A 24,532-nucleotide genomic window follows, 5' to 3' on the forward strand; every position below is an offset into this window, starting at 1 on the left:
CTTCTTCTCTAAGCATTCCAAACAAGAAAAAATTAGTGTATGTACCAAGGAGCTTCCATACTTTTTCCTGATACTTTGACAATTAGTTTCTGGTTTTTGAGTTGTATCCAATGCAGTGCTTTTATCATTAGTTTTTTGCATTACGATGTAAGATCACCTTACATGAAGATTATCTACTCACTAGGCAAAGGCAGTCCCCATCCTGAGCAGTTCACTGTCATCTGAGAGGAGGGAAAAAAGGCTTCCCATAAAACAAATAAAGACAAAATTTTCAGAGGTAGTCACAGGAAATCAGAGTGCGTAGCACACACACTTTAAGAACTGAAATTTAACAACTTAACCTTGAATTAGTAGGCCCAACTTCCACGGTGCACATGAGAAGATAGATTTAGAAATGTCACTCTTGCATCAGTTGACCCAAGAGCCATTAGCCTAGTCTCCCTAGATTTAGTCCCTCTCTCATCTCTATCTGTTCATATTGGGTATTAGTAAACTGGCAATTACTCATTTTGATTTCATTGTATTAGCTTGCTACTGGTCTTTCTGAAGCAATACAAGAGGAAAGAAAATAAGACATTGTCTTTCTGCCTGAAAACATGAAGTTGGTTCTAAATTTGTGTCTTCACCTTGAGCAATGCAGAGGGTGCAGTCTAAGTATGTAGAGAAGCAACAGAACAAACTCGGAAAGGAATAAAAATGTCACTGTATGCTGAAAAGCTGAGCTAGCTGGGCCCATCAGGAAAAGCAAACATTCAGAAGTTGATCAAAAAATACTTGTTTCCTTTCACTTTTGAAACAAGAGAATAACCTGATCTGCCTTTGGCACATATCTAACACGGTAACATCTCAACAGTGCAGTCACAGATCACTCCTCAGATAAGATTTTCAAACTATTTTATAAGAGCAGATAGTGAGTCCCTGTATACGCATTGTTACACAGGCAGACTCACTCCTTATTCAAGGAGCAGACGTATTAAGAAAACTGTAGCTATCTGCAGTGTCAGCTAAATAAAGATATTAGAATGTGGCCCAAAGTTAGCATTAACTATGACTAAGAGGGATTAGGTCAGTCTCAGTATTACATTACAGGTTTGTCAGAGATAATCTGCAGCACTCAGAGTCGTCTTCTCTTTGGATAACAATAAGGCAGTTTATCCAGATATGTTCAATAAAACACACAAATTAATATCTATGTACAAAACCTGAGACTCAGACATATGAATCACAAAGAAAAACCTTTCATTACCTTCAAATCAGCTGAAGAAAACCATGGAAAATGAATAAAAAATTAATGTCATATGATGTGACAAGTTACATTTAGAACTGACAGAAAATTTGCTCACAATATAAATTATTTGTTAGATGTTCTCTTTTATTCTTGTTCCTTAGATACAAGTTTTGAAATTCTCTTTTGCATGTATTATCTCACGTTTCTCAGAAGGTGCTACACAAAATTTCTCTTATAGGACTATTAGCAATTTTGAAGTTTGCACTGTTCTGATAAGTCACAGGAGCCACTGGAAACCTGCCTTCAGCCCCCAGCTGAAATGATTTCTGTAATTAGACATTTTTCCTATATGGCTGTGCCTCTGGGCTGGCAAAACAATGAATGGAAAGGGATTTTTAATATGTTTCTGTACTCTGGGTCTGAGCTAGTAAGAGCCCTCAGAAGCAGGGATACACAGATACACAGAGTCTCCAAGAGGCTGTATGTAGCCTATCTCTAACAGGGTAACTGCTAAGCTGCACCAAAACTGAACTAACTGTAAAGAGTTCCTAGGGAATCTCTGCCTTGAGATCTCACATCTTATGATACTCGCATGATGTCTGTTTTCCGTTACCTGACCTATCCCAGTTCCCCATTATCCTGAATAATACACCTGACTGCACATGTATGACAGATCACTCCATCACACAAATAAAAATGGAAAAGTAATTCCCCCAAAATTCTTCTCAATGGGTGTTGTACACAGATGCAGGATACAAAAATTCATAAAAAAGAATCTGTTTTATCCCAAGTTCACAGTCTACAGCATGGAAAAATCTATGTTAATGGAAGATTAAGTTGGTCTTTTTCATATTCATTCTGAATAATTAAAAAAGAAAAAAATCTGGATAGGAATATAAATTACAACTCTGATGATGCTTGGGAGGTATGTAGTTCACTAGATACTTGAGAGGTATATATGCTTTCTGTTAACTTTGCAATGATGTCTGAACATGCCTACAGTAAGAATAATTGTTCTAGTGCTCTTTCAGCATAGACAGGACAAGGATCCAAATCAGCTGCCTTGTTCTACATCATGCCATTTATCTTCTCACTTCCCCTGAAGATGCATAGCTGTGGAAGCTTTTGATGGAAACAAATTAGATTCTTGTTACACAATTCAAAGCCTCAGTGCTAAACCTGAATGGTTAATGTCATATGTGAAGTTTTGGAAATTACTATTTCCTCTATGGTTTGAACAGATTTTGTGTGATCTCATAAGTCTCTTGCTAGAGTAAATAAAACTCTTTTTACTCTTCCAGTCTTTCAGGTACCAATTTCAAATATGCACCAGTTTTGTGTAAAAAACTAACAAAGGTGAGTATCAGTTGTGGTTTTCTCTTCTGGTTAACTCTAAGCATGATTTTTGAGACTTTTTTACAAAGAAAACCTCCTGCAGTTTGGGTCTCCCTGGGCAGGGGGAACCTGTGGCCTGTGTCAGGGCCCTGTGTACACCAACAGACCTTACTGGCCATGGCCAGTCTCACCTGGGGACTCCACCAACAGCTTCTGGCCATGGGCTCAGCAGCTCAATTTAAGCTCAGAACTGAGCTTTCAGTCCTTGTCTGAGCTAGATCATATGTGTGCTTGTCTGCAGCTCAGCTGGATCTGATTTCTCACTGTCAACCTGCCTGGTGATCACTGGACCTGACCTGTGAATTGACTTCCCAGCTTGACCTTGCACCTGCTACATCATCACGACCTTTTCTAGTGATCTGGACTCCTGGTTGACCCCAGTTGCAACCCCAGGCCTGTCTTGTTCACCTTAGACACATACTGTGGGACTAATTCCTGGCTGGTGAGGCCTCTGCCCTGCCTGCTATGTTACCATGCTTGGTTCCTTGTCCTTTAGGCAGTAGTTGTCCCTTACTGCTCCCTGGCAGCCTCAACTTTTTCTGGCTTTCAGATAGAAAACACAATGTGAGATTATAATTTTTTTAAAAAATACACTTAAGGATAACAACATACTGTGTGTTTTAACTCAATGAAGAAGCCTTTGCTTTGAGCCCACTGACACAGCTGTGTAAGAGTACTATCATACCTTCTAGCTGTCCAAAAATTACTTTTCTTTTAATAGCTTGTCTTGTTTTTCCTGGGCAGACTCACTGTATGCACCATATTAACCACACAAAAACTCTACTATTACAGCCTCTTACTGACAGTGTCTTTGTGGAATTTTTTTAACTGAAAATGTGAATATCCTAATTTCTCAGTTTCTACCTAAGACACCTAGAAAACCGTCCTTTCTGCCCCTCCACAATACAGTTGTCACAGACGTTTTCTTAGAAGATGAGAGGCTGCAAAGCTACATATGAGTTTTTTTCAGTTCCAATTTACTCTATGACTGAATCTTTCTAACTTCTTTGGTTCCATCACTGAAGCCAGACTGAAGCCCTAATAATACATGCCTGAAGTTCCGAATGGTTTTAGCTATTGCCTTCAATAGGGATAGTCCTCAATGCATATTTTTGTACTTTCCTAAATTGGACCCCTACTGATTAAAATGAAATTTTGAAAAGTCAATCATGGTGGATGATGTTTTAAAATGGAAGCTGTTTAAGAAGATAGTTAAAAGAATAATTGCTATAATGAAAATTTAACATGTCTGGAAATGACCAAAATTACCACAGCTGTCTTCCATGAATTTAACTTTCTTCTTTTTTGTTAGTAAAAGCCAAGATGTTAGAGATTTTCCAGCTTTACCATACAGTGGTGCATTTTTAGACTTGTGGCTAGACTGAGTGATCTTCAGCCAGCATCTGAGCCCACAGTCCTACATTCTGGTTCCTCTTGATTACCACTGCAACATATCCTCTACAAAGTCATCTTTTTTTCAGTCAGTGTTGGATGGCACTTTTGGAAATGCATGGTAACAGCAACAAAGCAAAAAGAAAAGTAAGCTACCATGTCACATGAGGGCATCACACAATGTTAAATAAGATGGCTCCTTCTTAGTTATTGGGTTTATGTCAGTTTTGGTATACACTGAAATGAAATGTGGAAAAGATCAATTAAGGAGCAAAGAATGTATGCTGTTTGCTTTCATTAATATTCAGCCATGGGTTTTAGCTTCACTATGACATACTTTTGTGAATGGCTGAACAGTGAAAACCAGTTGCTGTGTCCACTGTGCCATAAAAACTTGCATGGCCCTTCCTTATTAATAGGCTTGGAAGATCCTTTTGATGACATACAAGCTTTCTGCTCTGAGCCAAGGTGCTTTTAGCAGAGTTGAAAACAAAACTAACTTCTTTTTATTGAATATACCTGTGTACTTAACACACTCATTGTCATTATGAGAATGAATAGGAAATTAATGTCATTGACTTTGGGGCACAGAAGACCAGTGCCAGTCCGGCAATATGTCAAAAATGGATAAACAGCTTTGGATGAAATAAGACTGTTTATAAATGAAAAATTTTGATTTTATCAACCTCTTTCAAACAAAACAATTTGATATAAACAGGCACAAGCCTTAATGATTACATTTTAAATATCAGTATTATTTGAGGGTTGAAATTTAGATAACATTAATTCCACTTTTTAAACAGACTATAGCATAGGTTTAACTATTGGTGACTAAACAGCTTAAAGCAGATGTAAATTAACTGCAGTAGAAATGCATTAATTTTCAACAATTCAGATTCTGGTTTTATTACTTTTCTCACAGATCAAAGCCATTATAATAGCACAAGGAAAACTGTGAAACAATGTGTTTCATTAAAAATCTTTTATATATCCCACTAACTTCTGTGTAGTCACAAAACTACATACTCATTTTCCAAATTCTTGTCAGAATAAAGATGACATACAAGTAATTCAAATACCTAGGCCTGAAAACCTGAGGCATAATGAATTGGGAATAGAAGCTGACTGTCAGTGGAAGGTTAGTATCTTCGGAAATGCTGAGAGTTTTGTATCTAATTTGCTTAAATCCCTTAAAAGCCTATCTGATTTCAAGAAGGTGGCTTCTAGCAAATACTCCAGACTTGGTCCTATGTAAAATGTATGGTTTTGCATAGAATAAATCAGTATTTCACATATGACTTTGTATGACAGGAGATTTAACCTATAACACTTTATACATGTCATATAAACAAGACTTGGCCTTGCACTAGGTTAGAATGATGACTTCAAAAGGAAAGCAGAGCTGAAGACACTTGTTACAATGAAGATTGGTTTCTTGCACCCTTTCTAAACACTAACAAAAGATTTTTGAAAAGGCAAATAAATAAGTTTCAGAAATATCAGTGCTGACAATTTATCCTTTTTCAGAGTTACTGCTTTTTAAAAAATTTGCCTAAGAAGGACTAATGAGAAATCTAAATTATTGTATTAACACTGAAGGATTTACTTGAGAGTAATCCAAAATTAAACACAAGAAACCTCCAGCATAACAACTTTCCAACTTCCTGTCATGTTTCAGTAACAGCTGCCAAACACCATGAACAAGCCATGTTTCATTTTTAGGTTGGCAAAATATATGTATTAAATACATATAAAATCTGCCAGTCTAAGATATAGAAGAAAAAGCAATTAACTGAATTAGGGTATATGTACAGGATAGAAATGTGGTGAGCTGCTCTGAGTCTCTGGAAGCTTTTGCCTGCAGAGGACTCTAGTAGAAATAGCTGAATACAATAATTACAACTATACAATAATTCACACTATCCATCACAGCACCAAATGAAAAATTAAAACATATTACATCAAATTATGGAAACATAGTGTGATGTGCATTGAGGGCGTAATCCATTCCTTTCAATTAAGGAAGATGTTTTATTATCTCTAATGGGGATAAAAGTGAACTATGTTGAAAGTGGGTCTTGCTTATTTTTGTGTTATAGCTTTCCCTCATAAAAGAAAATGTGAGAAAAAATAAAATATGTAGAGGACATCAGAAATTGTTGAGTGGAAAAAGTTAGTAAAATCAAAAGCAAAACAAGGGCAAGTGTTTGAGGAGGAAGACATTAACCAGGTCAAAAGCTGCCATAAGTGCAGAATTAATAAATGAGAGCCCTAACATTTGCCCATGAAGATAACTCAGTGAATGAAGAGAAATTAGAGTTGATGTGTGATGGGAGAATAGAAAGGTGGTACCTAATAAAGAGAATGAGATTATGCTTTTAAAATGGAAAAACTGTAATACTACTTGTGAGATGCAAGAACCAAGTGGAAACGAGTTCAGTGAATAAGGTGACAGGATATTAGGACAAGGGAAGTTCTTCTCTCATTACTAGAATAAGAGGAAATTTGCAAGAAGAGTGAAGGCATGAAACAGGAGTGCTGGAAGTGGAAAAAGTCAAAGTTTTCAGTGGTATGAAAAAGGCGTATTATAACATACTGGAGAGGGTCCAAAGGAGGGCCAGGACAATGATCAAAGGGCTGGAGAACTTGCCTTATGAGGAAAGACTTACGGAGTTAAAGTCTTTTCTCCCTGGAGAAGAGAAGGCTTAGGGGGGGCCTCATTCCAGTATTCCAGTACTTAAAGAGTGGCTACATAGAGAACGGGGGCGCTCTCTTCACCGAGTGCCACATGGAGAAGACAAGGGGCAAGGGATACAAATTGCACTGGGAGAAGTTTCATCTTGATATAAGAAATAATTTTTTTACACTGAGAAAAATCATTCACTGGAACAGCCTCCCCAGAGATATGGCAGAGTTCCCATCACTGGAGGTTTTCAAGATGCGATTGGACACAGTACTAGATAATCTCATCTGGGCTTCCTTTCCCATGAAAGGTTGGACCAGATGGTCTTTCAACGTCCCTTCCGACCTGGACTGTTCTATGATTCTGTGAAGATCTTTACTAGGATTTACTGACTTTACAATGGTGCAGGCCCCCTGTGGAATTCAGATGTTCAACTTTGTAAACAGATTCCAAAGAGTCACCTATGCCATCAGATTCAACAGGCAGTAACGGGGGTACTTTAATGGAAATCTGAGGAAGGAATTGAAAACATGAGAATCAGTAAAGAAGCTTTCTTTTGTTTCTCTCCATTGTCTTATGAAACTGTACTGACCAGCACTGAATTTCCTTTTTAGATTGTGAGCAAGCCTGCACAGCTAATGCACACTAGCAGTGATCTTCACTGCAAGCTGCCAACCACTGGAATTGCCTGTAAGTAAACACAAGTAGCATCAGTAAAATCTTTCTACTCAAGCACATACAAAAGTGTCATCTTCATTATTCAACATCTCAACAAAAGGCACTGGCAACACTGAAATAGCTGGTTTTATAAAATTTAGATTTAGAGATGACCTATCTTTATTTGAATGCAGTAATTGCATGGTATTTTAAAAGAGCATTCTTTTTATTTTACCAAAATGCATAGTCCACATTTTTCTTACATGTTGTTATGGGAAGATGGCACTTAGCTTTTCTAACAGTCAAACATGGCTTTGCAGAACAGAACATTGTTAACAATTAAAAATGGTGATTAGAAAAAACTACAGGGAAGAATTTTAGAATATTTTAAAATGTTGCCTCTCTGTAGTATGTAGTTTTATACTATGTTTTAAGGTCTCAAGTAATAGAAAAATCATATAAAGGTAATACAAGTAATCTGAAATCCACTACATGCAGTTTTATTTTAACTCACACTAAGAATGAATTCAGGAAAATAAATATCCAAGGAGGAATATGGATTTAATTGTTATTGCTGTTACGTTGCTAAAATAAAACAGCTGTGATCACACACTCAGATAAAGCCATTGTTCAACAAATATTTTTATTAAACATTTCTGTAGTGAAGATGAGTCCAGCTCCCCAAGAGTAGAGCAGACCGCTTCCTGGACCACCCATTGCTCCCTAGGTAAAACAATTCCTCCAGCTGTTGGGGGGTGGAGGGGAACTTGATCAGACACACTGGACACAATGGCAGTTATGGAGCAACTCATGTTTGCTCACTGACATATTAAACTGTAACAACTGTATTTTAACATTCAAGCAAATAGACCACAATCCTTTCAAATCATTAATTTGACCACTAGCTAATGATAGCAATGGTGTTTTTTAAATGGCACCTTCCCAAAAATAACAATGACCTGTGTAGCCCACAGGAGAGAAGTCGCAGAAAACTCAGGTCAGCTGATTACAGCAGGCAATGGGGGAAAAGCAGGCACATAGGAAGGTCAGAGGTACAACAGGAGCAGTCAGGAAAATAAATTGGCCACAGTCGTACAGCAAATAAACTGTGTGTCAGAGCTGTGAATAAAATCCAGAAGTCCTGATGCCTTGTCTCTCTGCTCTAGTCCTAACCAGATCCTCTCTCAAAATGACTTTCTAATATAGACAGTCCAGGAGACTGAAATATTTTTCCTATCTACAAAACAAATGTAGCTAAAGGTATATAAAGGTTTCCTTCACACAGTCACTCCACCATTTATGTTATGGCCGGAAAGACTTTGTTAATAAATATTGTACATTTCTTCAAGGTCAGCAATCAGAATGTCTGAGTCTGCAGAATTTGCCATTCATCTTTTTAAGAACTGGTGTCAGGGTATTTTCAAGAATTATTTGAACTTAAACCTGAGTCACCTTTTACAGGGGTGTTTTGTTCAAGTTCTGCCATCAATCAGTCTGTGTTTGCTAGATGTTGGGGGCATTTGAGGAGTCGTAAAAGCAGAAGACCTTTTCAAGCACAACATTCATAAACATACAATATTGGTCAAGACTTAGATCACTTTTCTGTTTCAGTAAAAGAATAAAAATCTCATATCCAAACCACAGAGAAAATAGCCAAGGGAAGTGTGAAGGTTCATATCATGAAATTTTCTATGTAAAAGAGCTACATAATCTACAGGAGTAGATATGATAAAGACTTAAAATTGTGAAATTGTTTCTAATTGTTTCTAATTGTAAATGTGCACTGTTTACCACACGATGTGCAGTGTGGTTCTTCCAAACAGCTTTTTAGCAAACCAATTAAACAGCTGGTCTTATCTAAGACTTAAAAGTGTCAAACAAAAAACAGATTTAGGATGGGCTCCAAATTACTGAAGTCTAGCCATTTCAAAATGTATTAATCAGGTTTCCTAATAACACATCAGTCAGTGAATACAAGTGCTCAGTATCAATTTAAGGCTTTCTCAGCCACTTGGAAGATGGAGCCCATGGGTCAAGTCTTTAGTGGTGCAAATCTGAGCAGTTTTCCTGTAATGCACAATTATACAAGTTCAGAACGGGTCTAAATATTTAAGATGACTGTTTTAAATTAACTGACTGTATTTGTATTTTGGTGAGATATCTGTATACTTACTAATTGAACACAGAGTTTCTTCGTCTAGAAAGTTTACTTCACAAAATGGAGGTTTTTCTCCCCCTTTGGCAAGTACTGTCTTCCATGGTAGAGGCTTCCCTCTAGTGGACACTTTCTCTGATGTTTTGTTCATAAGGTTTTAGCAATTTAATAGAACAGTTGTACAATACATCTAATAACATGTATGTTCTTTCTGATTTAAAATAATTAAAAGGAAATGCCTGTCAGGACTTAATTAATGCCTATACAATGTTTCTTGAGGACCTTTAAAATTATTGCAGCAGTCTCAAAACCAGTTACTTCAAACTGTAATACAATGTAAAACTGTTTAGCAAACTTAGGTATGTAGACAGCAAAATCATGTCCTGAAAACACTGATTATTGATTCAGTAGTTCAGGGAAGAGATGCAGGGAAAAGAGCACTGTTCTTCTGTATTGACTGGCTGCTGTTTTACCCAGCTATCAGCGCTGATCTAATTAATCTGTGGTCTGTTTGTATGGGCTACACTTACTGACTCTTCCAGTATTCTGTTATTTAGAGGAGGGCAAGAGATGGACACCCGAGTTGCTTGGTTCAGTGGTTTTCCCCAAATATTTAAATTTTAAACGATGCACCTGGGGCTCATATATGGAACAAATACATACACCCTTAAAGTTTTTTGTTCTTTCCTATGGGAGTATGATCACATAATTCACAACTGAGAAACCATCCAAGGATGCCTGCCAGCTGGCTACATTCTATTCTCATTACTCAGCAATGATAAAGGGCTGTCTTAGCATGAACCTTTCACCTGTGAGTTTTCAGAATGTGACAATAAAAACATTCATTGTAGCAGTAACTTTCATAATGCAAATCTCAGCCCACTAGTAATTGAAAACACTAACACATTTACTGGATTTTCAAGTACTTGCCAGGTGATAGTGATATGTGATTACTTATGATGGTTCTATGGAATTCACTGAGAAACTTAAATTCATTCAAACAAATATCATCTTGTGAAGTAGTTTTCTGAGTTTCAGACAGAGCAAGCAGAGGCTTTGTGAACCATCTTAAAGCTTAATGAAAGTGTATGTTTTTCCCAAAACTAAACTTTTCTATTCCAAGTCTCCCAGAGTACCAAAATCTACTTTTTTACCCCACATGGGCTGTTGACCTGACTATTTCTCATGAATCCTTTACTAAAATTTTGGAGGCCACAGGGTAGCCTGTCTGAAATTTTCCATCTATGCAGATTTTAGTAGAATACACCTATTTTCCCAGTTCAATTACAGGAATCTCATTCCGGCTGAACAGATGTCCACATCACGAAGCAATGTCACAACAGTCTCTTTTGTTGTCAGTTCCTCCAAAGAGAAACCAGTACTTATTAAGAAAATTTAATAATAATAATATGACTATATAATACCTGTATATATATGCATGCACCCCTTATGAATGAAATTCTTCTGCTCTTTCTAAACATGGACTCTAGTCAAAAGGTCACTGCTCATTTGTAGCTCAGACAATACACCCAACGCAGTAAAACCTCAGAAATAAAGTCAGTGGGAGGGATATTCTGCAATCCTTTTTCTGAAACAGAATTAAACAGGACTTTAGAACTGGGACCAGTTCAAATTAGATCAAACAGTATGGTGCCTAAAGGAGACACAAAGATTTGCAAAGTCAAGTGTATAATTTATAAAAATGTGAGTAATGTGGAATCAAATTTGCCTCAAGTAACGACTTCAGGGATTTATAAAAGTAGTTTACAAAACAGAGGTGGTCTTCTAATAGACAGAACCAAAGCATATATACTACACTTGAGAATATTTTAAGGTGGCCTGTTCAGAGAGAAGGCTGCCTAGTATGTGTGGTCTGCAGTCAACGTTCCCCCATATAGAGATTAAGCATGCAAAAAATGACATAATATAGAGAACAGGGCAGAGCTAAGTTGTGTGCTACAAATCATATCAGATATGCACACAGTATTTGTTTCTTCACTGTAGTTTAAGTAACTGTGCTCAGTTAGACTGCTGGAAATTTTAAACAGAGATAGTGTCAATAATTAGCCCCTTCATTTGAAAGAGATTTAAAACAAGCACTCTCACCCATACTGTTGATTTTTGCAAAACTACATGAAATTCTGTTTAAATGTAGAAAACTACAAGAGAATCAAAAAACAAATGTGAAACCTACAATCCTCTTTTTCCTGTAAATAATTAGGAAAAAAAATATTATTTAAATCCTAGAACCAGTCATAGGACAGTTCTGACAGAACTGTCATAGGACAGTTAAACTACACTGGGTTGAAAAGCTCAAGGAGAGGGGAAACACACAAACTAGTCTGGGAGTCCCCCCTGCCTTTTCCTTCTCTCGCTTTATCCACAAGCACTGATAAGCAACGTTTGTTTGCATGAGTTCCTCAGCAGTGCTGCTGTTCACCTTCATTTTGGCACCTGAGAATAAGGAAGGGAGAGTATCTCTGCTCAAACAACAGCCATCACTGTTCACAGGTATAAGTTTCAATGATGTTTCCTTTCAAAGGAGGATTTTGTCAAGGAAATTCTTCAGGTTTTTGAACACAGGTTACTACCAACTAGAGAGGAGCACCTTACACTAGGAATTAGAAAAGCAAGGTTTTTCACATGATAGGGAGCTCACATATGTAATGTAGGGAGTACAAGAGGGAATTTATAGAAGGAAGGTATTGATACATTTATGTACTTTCTGGAAGGTTATTGATTACATGAATAGTTTAACTTTTAAAGATTTCTTTAGCCTAATAACTGTCATTATGTTTAACAACCTACTCTTAGAATCCTTAGGCTATACTTGCCTCAATGCTAACATTTCAGCTATGTGTAAATAGTTAATCACAAGGAAAGCATGCGTGTAGAACCAAGAGGCCTCATTAAATTAAAACAAAGAACAGTTAAGAGCAAGGACTGAGAGATTAATGAATACAGAGAAGATATCTTAATCTTGAGAATAGAAACATCCTAGCAGGAGTGCTGAAACAAGGATGATATGAAAGAATCGCTTGGCTGTACAACAGAGGGGCAAACATTCAAGGAGAAGAAACTATCCTCAGGAGACCTGTGACCGTACAAAGGAAAAAGGAGTAGGGGGCTAACTCCCCAAACCACCACTGATGACCACCTGAGACCCCCGTGTATGCGTAGTGTAGTTTTGCAACGCCAGCATTCTGAAAATGTAGTAGATAGGCAGGGAGGTGGAGATTTCTCAGAAAATGTAATGAATATGTATAGCTTGTTACAGTAAAAGAAGTGCTTATGAAACTCAAGACAGAAACATTGGGGGGAGTTATCCCCTGTCTCCAGTACTGCAATAAAGAATGCCTGCCTTATAAAACTTCAAACTAAGTGTTAGAGGGTTTTCTTGCCGACTTTTTCAGTAACAGTATTGCTAACTGCATAAAATAGGGGCCAAGTAGCCTCAAGGCATTAATAGTTCCTAAATCGTACTACTATTTAACGGTATCACTGAAAGTTGGGGATATGCCTATTAATACACTTGGAAGAGCATTTCTGCATTATCCCAAGTGTTACCAGCCATGATTTGAAAAGCATCTGTAAGATTAGGAAGAAACGAGAAAAATCTTCTTTCATTAATGTGCCCTCTCCCCAAGAAAACACTAAACTAGTTGAATTAATAAAATGTACCCAGTCTGGTAAGATCATTCTGTATGCATGGTATTGCACTGTATGCAAGCTGACTTTAGCTCATTTTGTTAGTAGGATTAATTTTTAGAAATCTAAGACTTTGATTTTAATCTCAGATAATAGCACAGTTTGGTACACTAAAATAATCAGATTACAGTGACTGTCAATGCAATTTGATTTTAAATTATGTGGAGCATGTTACTGCAACTATCACCCCTTCATTTTATGAAAGGATGACCTGGAATAATATCAGACAGGGTTCATCATGTCTCTACAGCTGCAGACCTCTGCTTCAAGTAGTCTATAAAATATGTCTTTCTTTATTCAAATACTGATTTTTGACAGCAAGTTAGCACAAGAATTTTAAAAAGATGTGGACTTTATCACAACAATGGATGTTCAAATATTGTGTAAGAAACTGGTATACCTTCTATGCATGTACCACTGAATTACCACCCGCTACGACCAAATACCTGATTTGTGTTTTCAATTAAAAAAACAGTACCCTACCTAGTCCTTCCCACTAATTTGATTCATGTACTTCCTTTTTGCATTTCCCTCGTTCCCCGTATCTTTACTCTGATTGGTTGCAGGAGGGCTAATGACTATTTTATTTCTGGTTAATCTGATTAAGAATGAACATGGGATTGTGATGTCAGTGTATTAGTAGAAGGAAGAAATGCTTCCTGTAGGAAGGATGGCAATTTTGACCTTTTAGAAGCAGGTCATGATCTGACTGCAAGATTAAAATAGAGCAAGACAAACTGCAGTAATAATACCAACTCATTTTCTGATAGCATAGTTCAAAGTAAGGTTATGGCTCACGGACTGCAGGTAAGAAAGCATAATGCACTTATATTTGGTTATTTGATTGAAGGAAGCTTTGGGTAGTGGAGAGGTTAACTTCAGAAAAAAATAGTAGAACATTTAGAAATACTGACTAATGAAAGGCCTTGTTTCTTATATTTACTCAGGAGAAAAACTGGCTTTCAGAACAGAGGCATCTTAATAGACTCAATTTTTTTATGGATTTATGACATTATTTATTTGACTTTAATATACCTACATTCATAATCTTTCATTCTGTGTTGATGAAACAACTTATTTATGGATCTCTTTATTGTACATAATTGCTGTAGTTAATTTTGTTGTGTTTTCCCCTTTAAACTCAGAAACCTACATCAGCAAATGAACAACAGATGACACTGCATCTAAATTAAACAACTAATTCCCCAAGTTATAAGCTTGTGATTTAAAAATTTAATGACTTTGTGTGATAGTTTAGTAGATTGCTTTATTATAATGGGATGCTGCTGTATTATTTAGCAAGTGCCATAATACAAACGCTTTTATGAGCCTGTAAGGTATATGCAGCATGTTGCTATGGTGATGTGGTGCTCAAACTGATGTAATCCTTAAGGCTCTGTTTATGAACCTTTCAGCAGACCTTAAAAAATGCTTCACACATAGCAACAAACAAGATATTAGTGTAGCAGACATTGTTTGCACAAAATAGTCTCAATGAGCACAGCTGTTAGCCAAATAAAAGGTACTAAACTGAACTCAGAGTAGCTATAAGCAGTAATCACTAAGCACACCTGTATGCTTCCAGATCAGCTTTATTCAATACTTAGATTAATATGGACAAAGCTCATCCCTTACTTGAGCTGAACCAGTTGTGATGCCTCTCATCAAATGCAGCAGGAAGCTAAATTCATTGGCAACAAGGCTGAACTTCAACTTGCTGTGCAGATGAAAGCTGAAATTATAACTGCAAAAGCAAACTGTAAGGCTGAAGTCCATTATGTATGGCAATCGGCATCAGGATTGGGCTAAAGAAAAACTGCTCAAGTTGCAGGTAGCGTAGTCATTGCATTTAAATTGCAGTTATGCAAAATGCAATACAGATGGGTAGAGGGGATGACAGGGATAGGACCCAAACAACAACCGACCTACTCTACAGCACTTCTTAAACTGTTTATCACATCACTGACTAGCCTTTAAAGGTGTGTTTTTCTGCGCTCCAAATGAAAACGATGCTTATATGTTCCAGCAGTCTCAAATAAACACTGTCTTTTAACTTTGACCAATCATTCTGATTACATCCTGCTGCTTGTTGACAGAATCCTGTACCCTGTATGTGTATTCTGCCCATCACCACTAGCAATCTCAGACTGGCAGAAATGAGCCCACTTATAATACAACACGGTTATATCATACACATATTATATTGTATATATTATAATATTATTATTAACATGGTTAATATAACACTCAAAAAACAACAACAAGCAGTGCTGCACTGCATTAAAGTCTGCTCGTAGATGGTACTGTCTAGCCTCATTTACAGCTGCTACCAGTATAACGGCCAGTATCTCTTCCAAGATTAATAAAGCATGAACAAACTTAACTTGAAAACAGTCCTTCACCTAAGCTTTTACTTTGTTGACTTCAGCCATGAAGAAAATAGTAACTAAACCAGGCAAAATAGTACTGCTGACACTCTAAATGGTGCTCAACTGCAAGGCTGTTCTGTAAGTCTAACTTGGAACATCAAGGCCTATCAACTTTGAGTACTTGCAGAATACAGTTAGTTCAGCCAGGATGAGATTCTATATGCATTGCCTTGTACTAAGATAATCTGTTCTTTGAAATTCTTGTTAACGCCTGTCTCTCTATTTTTACCTTCAAATGAAGTGGGATATTTGCAGCCAATTTAAAATAAACAGCAGTAATTGGTTATCTCAATTTGTGGCTGCTGTGAATTTTGCAAATGATAACCTACTCTTGTTCCCTACAGTCCATTTTTCCTTTCTTCCTAAGCACTCATCTCTCCTATGCCAAAAAAGGAGAACTAAGAACAATTCATCTGTCTGAAGAGTTTGCAGGTGTTAAGCCATGTGTTAGCAAAACTTTACACTATTATTGCCTAAGTTCACAGCCCTGTGCTGTCCATTAGCAAGCTACCAAACCCTTGAAGTCTAAAGTAAAATCAAAGGATGTTTCACAGTTGGTACAGGGGTGTTATGCATGCCACGTCTGAGGTGAACAAGATTTATAGTCTCCGCAAGAACACTGACTAAAAACCACTCCTCTCAAACTTTGCCTTTTACTGAAGTAGTTATCTACTTTGTTGCTCAATGAACAGACGATATGCTATTAGGAACATGTGCTCCACCAAAGAAATCTGCACAATGCAGCACTCTCATATTTTGAATTATACTGTATTAAGTTCTGTTGAATGCAACTGGTGTGTAGATAACCTATTTTGCACTAGTGAAGCTTTGAGCCAGCTTTGAATTTTCCTTTCAACTAGTTCTGTATTTTTTAACAATAACAGGAAAATACTAGATGTGACAAAATATCACTGACTTGATTTTCTTTAAACTTATTTCTAATACTTACATATTAGCTCTCTTATTCACACTTGTTTCTACCTCATATTTTTTTCTTGCCTGCTTTTGTACCTCCACTTCATAAATGAACAAAGACCAAAGCATCCGTTATGGCCTTGAAGGGTGGTAGAATCCAAAGACAGAGATCTGTTTGGGGTCAAAAGACTAGTCAAAAGAGAAGCCCAAATGGAGAGTATGTAACTTCTAGACATCTAGACACCTCTGGGTGCAACAGCCTGGAGCCAGCATGTTGGAAAAAACCCCTGTAATCCTAAAGCCTGATGGCAAAAGGGTTAAGGCCCTGATCTGTGGGAAGTAGCTATGGCCTCTCCCCAACCATGCTGAGGAGCAATTTGCTAGCAGGGCAAGCAGTACAACGAGCTGAACTGCAGCTCAGCAGGTCTCTGGCTCCCACCTATGGGCACCTTCTGCAGCTTCTCCTCTTCCCACTACCATCTCAAAGCTTTTCCTTTGGGGTAAGTCATCTCCCCTGTCCTCTGAGACAGGTTGGTATGTGCTTACCTCTGTCAAAAGTTCAGTTGTGAATTTACACTTAGAAGACACTCTTTACAGAATGGAAAATTATGTCTAAGGTGGTGCATGTCCAAAGAAGGGTGATGAAGCTGGTGAGGGGTCTGGAGCACAAGTCTTATGAGGAGCGGCTGAGGGAACTGGGGTTGTTCAGTCTGGAGAAGAGGAGGCTGAGGGGAGACCTTATTGCTCTGTACAACTACCTGAAAGGGGGTTGTGGCAAGGTGGATGTTGGTCTCTTCTCCCAAGTAACTAGCAACAGAATGAGAGGAAATGGCCTCAAGTTGCGCCAGGGGAGATTTAGACTAGGTATTAGGAAAAATTTCTTCACCGAGAGGGTTGTCAAGCATTGGAACAGGCTGCCCAGGGAGGTGGTGGAGTCACCATCACCGGAAGTGTTCAAAAAATGTGTGGATGTGGCACTTCAGGACATGGATTAGAGGGCATGGTGTTGTTGGGTTGATGGTTGGACTTGATGATCTTAAAGGTTTTTTTCCAATCTTAATGATTTTGTGATTCTGTGCAGCATCCTAAAGTCACCTGCTGACTGCAGATTAAGCTGTAATCCCAATCTTGTTGCCTTAAATTTTAATTTCTGCTTGTCTACCACACAAGCAAGGTACTGCACTCTGCAGAAGGGGAAATGGAGAATACAAGGGTTGGTTTTGTTTTTTTTATGAGCTGATGGCTGAGAATTTCTCTTATAATGACTAAGGTGAAGTAGTTATCTATCCATTTACATCTCAGACAAATATACTAGCTCCTGAATCACAGAATTATCAGAAAGATTGTGAAACGTTCTATCAGAAGGTTCAAACACTCTCAGATATATCTTTATTTTGACACATTATTGGGGAAGGGTGGGGTGTGGGGAGAAGAGTCTTTCTCTGCATTATCAGAGACTTGAAGGTTGTTTCCTGTGTGGCCCTGTCTTTACTCTTAAAGCTACTTCCCTTTCCCTTGCAGCTAAGAGACGAAGAAAGTGGCTATAATAAAAATCTATTTTGCATTCCTAAGCATTATGAAGAAGATTTAGAAAGAGTCTTCATTCCTCACGGACTCATCCTGGACAGGTATGAAGGTAATCAACAAAGAGTAGTGATAGTGATGCCAATGATCCATTTCCCTCCAAATGAAAAGACTGATGTCCTACCCTGCATAGCCCATGAGAAACATGGAAACCCTGCAGTTGTAACACTTGTGTTCTGGAGTTTAATGCAAGAGGAGGTTTATGGAAGGGATTCCTCTACAACCCCCGTTAAGTTTCCATGTTATCTCAAATATCTTTAAGTTTTCCTATTCTACATTGTTTAGATACGTGGATTAAATCACCAGTATGTCAAGTGGAGTACGCATCCTGTGAACTACAAATATGTAACTAACTTTCCTACATCTTAATGTGGTCATGATTTGCCGGTTATAAAAACTTAACAGCAAGATCAGAATTTTAAGCTGGACATTTGCTTAATGTATCGACAAACAAATATGATATGCAAAACACTTAAAAGGATTTGTGTTGGGTTTTTTTGTTTTGTTTTTTTCTTCCAGGACAGAACATTTGGCTAGAGATATCATGCAAAATATGGGAAGCCATCACATTGTTGTGCTCTGTGTCCTTAAAGGAGGCTATAAATTCTTTGCTGATTTGTTGGACCATATAAAAGCACTAAATCAAAATGGTGATAAATCTGTGCCTATTACTGTGGATTTTGTTAGAATAAAAAGCTACTGTGTAAGCAACTTTCTCTTCTTTGGAAAAAGAATTCCCCTCATAAAATTACATTCTGGTAGTTTAAATGAAAATTCCACAAAAATTGAGTTTATGCATATATCTTGTTCAAAGCAACTCAATTTATTACACACTGAAAAACAACTCATCTACCTATCTGCCCAAACAATCAGATGCACATTTTATATTCACTGGAATGAACATATAGCAGAATACTTAACATGACAAAGCCAGGGTGAGGTCTCCGACATCCTCCTCTCCAGTCCAAAGCTTCCATACAGGTTCTCCTCTGCCTCTGCCACAGCACTCTTTGATGGGAGGGAGGATGGAGAGGAGCTCAGCATCAGAGACTTGCTATCGTCTCCCTCTGCATTATTTTTTTTTTTTTTATTCCTGCAGATAGTACTGGAGAGACTTGTTTTCATAATCTGTCTGTTGGGGAACAGGTATCTTTTGCTTGAGCCAACTACTGTAAAGCAATGACTTATGCTATTTTTTTCTGTTTTATCTTCTCCCCTTTTTGAAGGCTAGAACTCTGTGCACTGATCAAAATTTACCTCATGCTAAATACAACAGCTTACAATTTCCTATAAATGTTCCATGGAATTCTAAAATAAATCTGTGGTAACAAAATAGCTAAAAGCAATGATGTCTGTTCCATGAATATGGATGTACTCTTCTTCCATGCAAACATCTTCACTTTCTCCTTTTGCTCTCAGCTTCTTAAAAGCTGTTTTACTGAAGGAGTGCTGTGTAAAGCTGCACGTGTCATTTCATAGGCAAAAAGCAAGAGCAGCACACCATTCATACACAAACAAGGTAGTACTTTTGAGCATGTTTTATGTGACTTCCCTCTCTCCTTTCTCCTTCGAGGATGATTCACTTACAGAAAAAATCAGTATTGTTGGAGAGGAACTGTCTACACTAAATGGGAAGGTATGAATTAGCATCTTCAGCTTTTAAGGGGAAAGAACAGTTCTTGTTTATCTTCCAGGAACTCCGTATTAAGATTTTGATACTACATACTTACAGCCACTTAACACTGGTTTAAAATGCCATGGTTTGAATCAGTGAGTAATTCCCACTGATCCCAGTGGAAAATTGATATGATCAGTACTGAGTGCTTCTAAAGAACCTACTCCACTTTTTATCCCACAGCCCCCAGAAATGAACCATCTTAAACCAGCTCATGTAGCATAGTTTTAGAATGCTATTGTTATACACAGACTAATACACAAAACCTGAAACTGGTATTTTATGCTTCTATAAATACTTACAGAAAGACTCTTCAGAAAGCACTAAAATAATTTATGTAGTTAAGTGACAAGCTCCTCTGAAAATCAACTGCAACTTACTTGTAACTGAAGTTTGTAGTGCAAACTTTTCCCTGGCTGTATATGTAAATGTTTTCTTTTCTTTCTCTCCCTACATGATCTTTTCCAGAATGTGTTAGTCGTAGAGGTAAGTAAGGATTGGAGAGGTGGAGGGGAGGAATGACACAGACTTTTTTCTCCACACTTAGCAAGTTAATACCTATTGCATATAAAACAACAAGTAATTATGTTGTTGTGCTGCCAGGGGTCCTGACTGGGTTTTATGCTTTAAATTAATCTACTGACAGTCTGTTTTATCTTTCAGACTCAGAGGATAATTTTTTTTTTTTTTCTCTTTCAGGATATTATTGAGACTGGTAAAACAATGAAAGCACTACTTTCAAAAATAAAAGACAACAAACCAAAGATGGTAAAAGTTGTGAGGTATAATGATATGGCCACTTATTAATGTATTGTAATGAGAACATATAGAAAAATCATTTAGGTGAATAGTCAGTGTGTGCTGGTAGGTGTGCGTTTGTTTTAGTTTGGTTTGAAGTTTGGGGGAAGAGGAAGTAAAAGCAGCACGCAATCCTTACCCAACTAATGGAAAAACCAAGTATTTATGGAAGTGGGAAATTTGCATATGCACTATCACCTTCATTGCTAAAATGAATTTTAAAAAGCTTTTCTAGCTCTTTGCACAGTCCATAAGGTCTGATGGATTCCCTGTTCCTTACCTCCTTATGTTTGAAGGAAATTCAGCTCTTTCCATAGGTTTCCTAACACCTTCTCAGTTGCCTCAATACTAGAATGACAACACTCAGAATTTTTCTTAATATCCTCAGTCATACAGGTTTTCAGAATCTAAGAGTTTGTTCACACTTGCAAGATGATTTCAAGTGGTATTCTAGATCTTCTTTTAGATGATCTCTAAAAGCAATTTTTTTGGAATATCCCTGTCTGACAAATAATCACGATGCTTTGAAAAAACGCTTCTGGTTTTATGTACCAGTTATGCTCCTTCTAGCAAATGTCCAGGAGGTTCTCAGTTTCTTCAGAAATGCACAGGAAAAGCAAGAACGGATATGACTTTGTGGAAGAAATTGTAGCAACATTGCAGAGCTTGTCCTCTTCTCCCTCTCTTTCCGCTCAAATCTTTACATGCCACTTCAACTTGCTTACCTGTCTGTGCTATTCTAGTTTGCGGATACATTGCTACATGGAAAAATAATTATTTTGGGGACAAACTGATAAGAACTAAATGTAAAAAGTAGTCATTTGGACTTTCAGAATGAACCCAGATCAGAATCTTCGCTTCTTCCTCAATTATAAGGCTGAAAGCTACTTCTTTCTGTTACAATAATCTCACTGTTTCAATTTAACTGCACGATTGTAGAAGCTTATGGGGAGGGGTGGGAGAAGTGAAGTATACAGCTTAGCACAAGACATATTTAAAAAATATAACCTTCTCTGTTCTACCTTACAGCCTGCTCATTAAAAGGACACATGGAAGTCCAGGTTATAGACCAGACTGTAAGTACTGCATTTTTCTGGTTGTCCAAAATACAATCTCATAATTTCACTTCATGCAGTAAGTCTGAAAACTGACATCAAAGTTTCAGGAAGGCCAAAAGAAATGGGAGAAAATACATAAAAATTTGTAAACTGACAACCAGCTATCCCATGCTGAAACTTTGTAATCACCTGATCTGACTGCAAGTTTGGGTATTTGTTACCAGATATCAGAAACAGAATCAAACCTGAACTTTGTATTTTTTGGCTTTGACCCTAAAAGACATTTGTTTCCACTCTGCATTAAACTTGCCTTGTTTTCAAACTCCAAATCCCTACTGAGTTGCAGTGCATCTAATTTTACAAAGGTAAAATCTCACTTCTTACCTCCCTCTCCTGAGACTACCTCATAAGTAGGTTTTAAATACTTACTTTGTTCTTGAAATGCATTCTCTTAACATTTTAATTGTATTAATAACTGATGGGTATGGTATAGATTCTAACTTCTTTCATCAATTTACGGCTCTAATCTTAAAGAAGCATGCTAAGTACCTTGAAAGCAAGATGATGTATTTATTAAGTATTACTCTTAAATAGCTGAAACGTGTTGAATGCAAACTGTGTACTTAAAAGCTATTTACACGACCCAAGTATAAAAAGTATTGTATTTTGCTACAGTTATAGGCTTTGAAATTCCAGATAAATTTGTGGTTGGATATGCTCTTGATTATAATGAATACTTCAGAGATCTAAACGTAAGTACGTATATGTGTGCCTTGACTGTTACATGTATGACTGTTACCAGAGGTAACGAGCAAGAATACTAGCTTATACCAGGAGCTTCTCAACAACTAACAAAACTTCAAATCTGACTAGAATCTTCCATTAAAAGGGCAAAAACATTATTAACATGCTAAGCTGATAATTCAATGTAAATGTATAAGAACTTGTTTATGCCTTACCTTTTTATGAATCTACTTCACAAGTCTTCTGGCCCAGCCATGCAGTACGGTATTCTGAACCCTCTGGGATGGTTAGCAGCATACCATCTGCTGGCCCCATCTGAAAAGTAACTAACTTTAAATTTGGCTTGATTTCATGTTTGTCTGTTTTAGTGAAATATTACGTTGCTCTTTTCTAGCCAAGTCTTTAAGATGGCTGTGTGTGGACTCCGTGAATGATGATTTTTCTTACACTGTATAACATGTCCACCAAGATCTTTTTTCCTTTGTTCCATTATAGTCTCCTTAGGCTGCACTGAGTAGTAGTCTTGGAAAGAGCATAACTTGATAGAAAGAGCTGATCTTTTTTTTCCCTCCTTAGTTTTCAAAAGTATTTTCTTAAATCTGGTTCAGTGGAAAAGCTTTTTCCCTTGAAAGCCTTTTTAATATGACAAACCAGTTCTGTTAAAGACACAAAATGGATCTATGCTATTGCAAAGCAATATGAAGAAGGATACAATAATTGAATAAACCTGACCTCTTCAGAATATATAAATCTGTAAATTACAGATGAGCTTGGAAGCTATATTACCATCTCTATTTTACTGCAAGTAGTAAACTTGCAATCAAACTCGCAAAGATTATGGTTCTGGTGCGTTTTCCTTACAGTGCTAGGAATATGACTGAAGATCATTCTTGCATTTTCTTTGAAGGTAAAGATTGACTAAAGGTGTAATACTATTTTTTTTTTCTTTTTTAGCACATCTGCATTCTGAAAGAGAAAGCCAAAGAGAAATATAGGATCTGATAACATCAGTCTTCTGGAACAACAGTTCAGTGGCATGTACAGCTGTGTAAATGAATAACATGTAATCTGCTAATTGTGCTCTTCACTGAAGAACTACAACATTTTCTACAGATAATATTCTATATATTTTTCCTATAATGATTATGTAAAAAAGCTTAAACTGTTAAAGTTTAGGTGAAACTGGAATTACAGAGGGGACAGCCAGGACACATACAGGTGTATGTAATTATGTTTGTGTTTCAATTTACGAGATGATGTAACACATTGTGATTGTATATAAACTGCAGTTATTTTTACATGTGAGCTTGTGTGTGTAAATATATACACATGGACTTTATGTAACAAATAGGTTGAATAAGCTTTTAAGGACTTGAGGTTAAGTCAACTGTACAAATCTATCCACATGGAAAACACATTTGGTTCTTTACTTTCATGTAATGGTGGGGGGAGAAGTAAACATTAAGGTAATTACACTGAACTTAGTTCTTAGACATTCCATGTAACCTGGTGTTGTTTGTTGAGAGAAGGGATCATGTGTTGTTTGCACCACTGTGGTGTTACCTAAGCGTAGGTAACACTGATTACTAGCTGTTAAGGCTGGATGATAAACCATTATAGCAGGACATTACTTCTGCTAGTCATGTGTCCCCAATGAGAACTTAAATTTTACTGAAGTTAAATTTTACTGATCAAAAACTGTACCAGACTTGAGGCAGCCTCTGTCACCTCACTGTTTCCTACCTGCACTGAATTATTGACATAGCTCTGAGGCCCTGTAGCTTTTTTCCCCTTGTGAATTAAGAGTACTGAGCTAGGCCTCTGTTTTCAAAAGTGTCTTTGATGTCCTTTAGCTTTTAAGGGTCCTCAGCTATGGGTGACCAGACTTCGACAGGTGTGCAATGGTGCTTTCCAGAAGCCCCGCCCAGAGCTGGAGCCTGTCATCTATCACAATAATCGCCCCTTAAACCGCAGGAGAGGAGGAACACTACTGCTTATATGCACAGACCCCTTACCTAAAACAACGGGAAAGGCTCACGCGGGAGCCCAGCCACCCGCTCGCTGCTGCCGCCGCCCTCGCCCCTCTGAGGGGGGGCCACGGGCGCGCCTCA

General features: G+C 37.4%; 1 protein-coding gene across 1 annotated transcript in view; it reads left to right on the plus strand.

Annotated features, from left to right (window-relative positions):
• LOC104620183 (hypoxanthine-guanine phosphoribosyltransferase-like) overlaps window positions 1-23,423 on the plus strand; it is a 115,271-nt gene extending 91,848 nt beyond the window's left edge. Inside the window, exons 2-9 of the mRNA XM_010286328.1 lie at window positions 18,084-18,190; window positions 18,666-18,849; window positions 19,720-19,782; window positions 20,290-20,307; window positions 20,521-20,603; window positions 21,649-21,695; window positions 22,353-22,429; window positions 23,376-23,423. Coding sequence (XP_010284630.1) covers window positions 18,084-18,190; window positions 18,666-18,849; window positions 19,720-19,782; window positions 20,290-20,307; window positions 20,521-20,603; window positions 21,649-21,695; window positions 22,353-22,429; window positions 23,376-23,423 — 627 coding nt within the window. The remainder of the gene's footprint in view (window positions 1-18,083; window positions 18,191-18,665; window positions 18,850-19,719; window positions 19,783-20,289; window positions 20,308-20,520; window positions 20,604-21,648; window positions 21,696-22,352; window positions 22,430-23,375) is intronic.
• The last annotated feature ends 1,109 nt before the right edge of the window (window positions 23,424-24,532 follow it).

The sequence above is a fragment of the Phaethon lepturus genome, unplaced genomic scaffold (assembly GCF_000687285.1).
Source record: "Phaethon lepturus isolate BGI_N335 unplaced genomic scaffold, ASM68728v1 scaffold10004, whole genome shotgun sequence".
NCBI lineage: Eukaryota > Metazoa > Chordata > Aves > Phaethontiformes > Phaethontidae > Phaethon > Phaethon lepturus.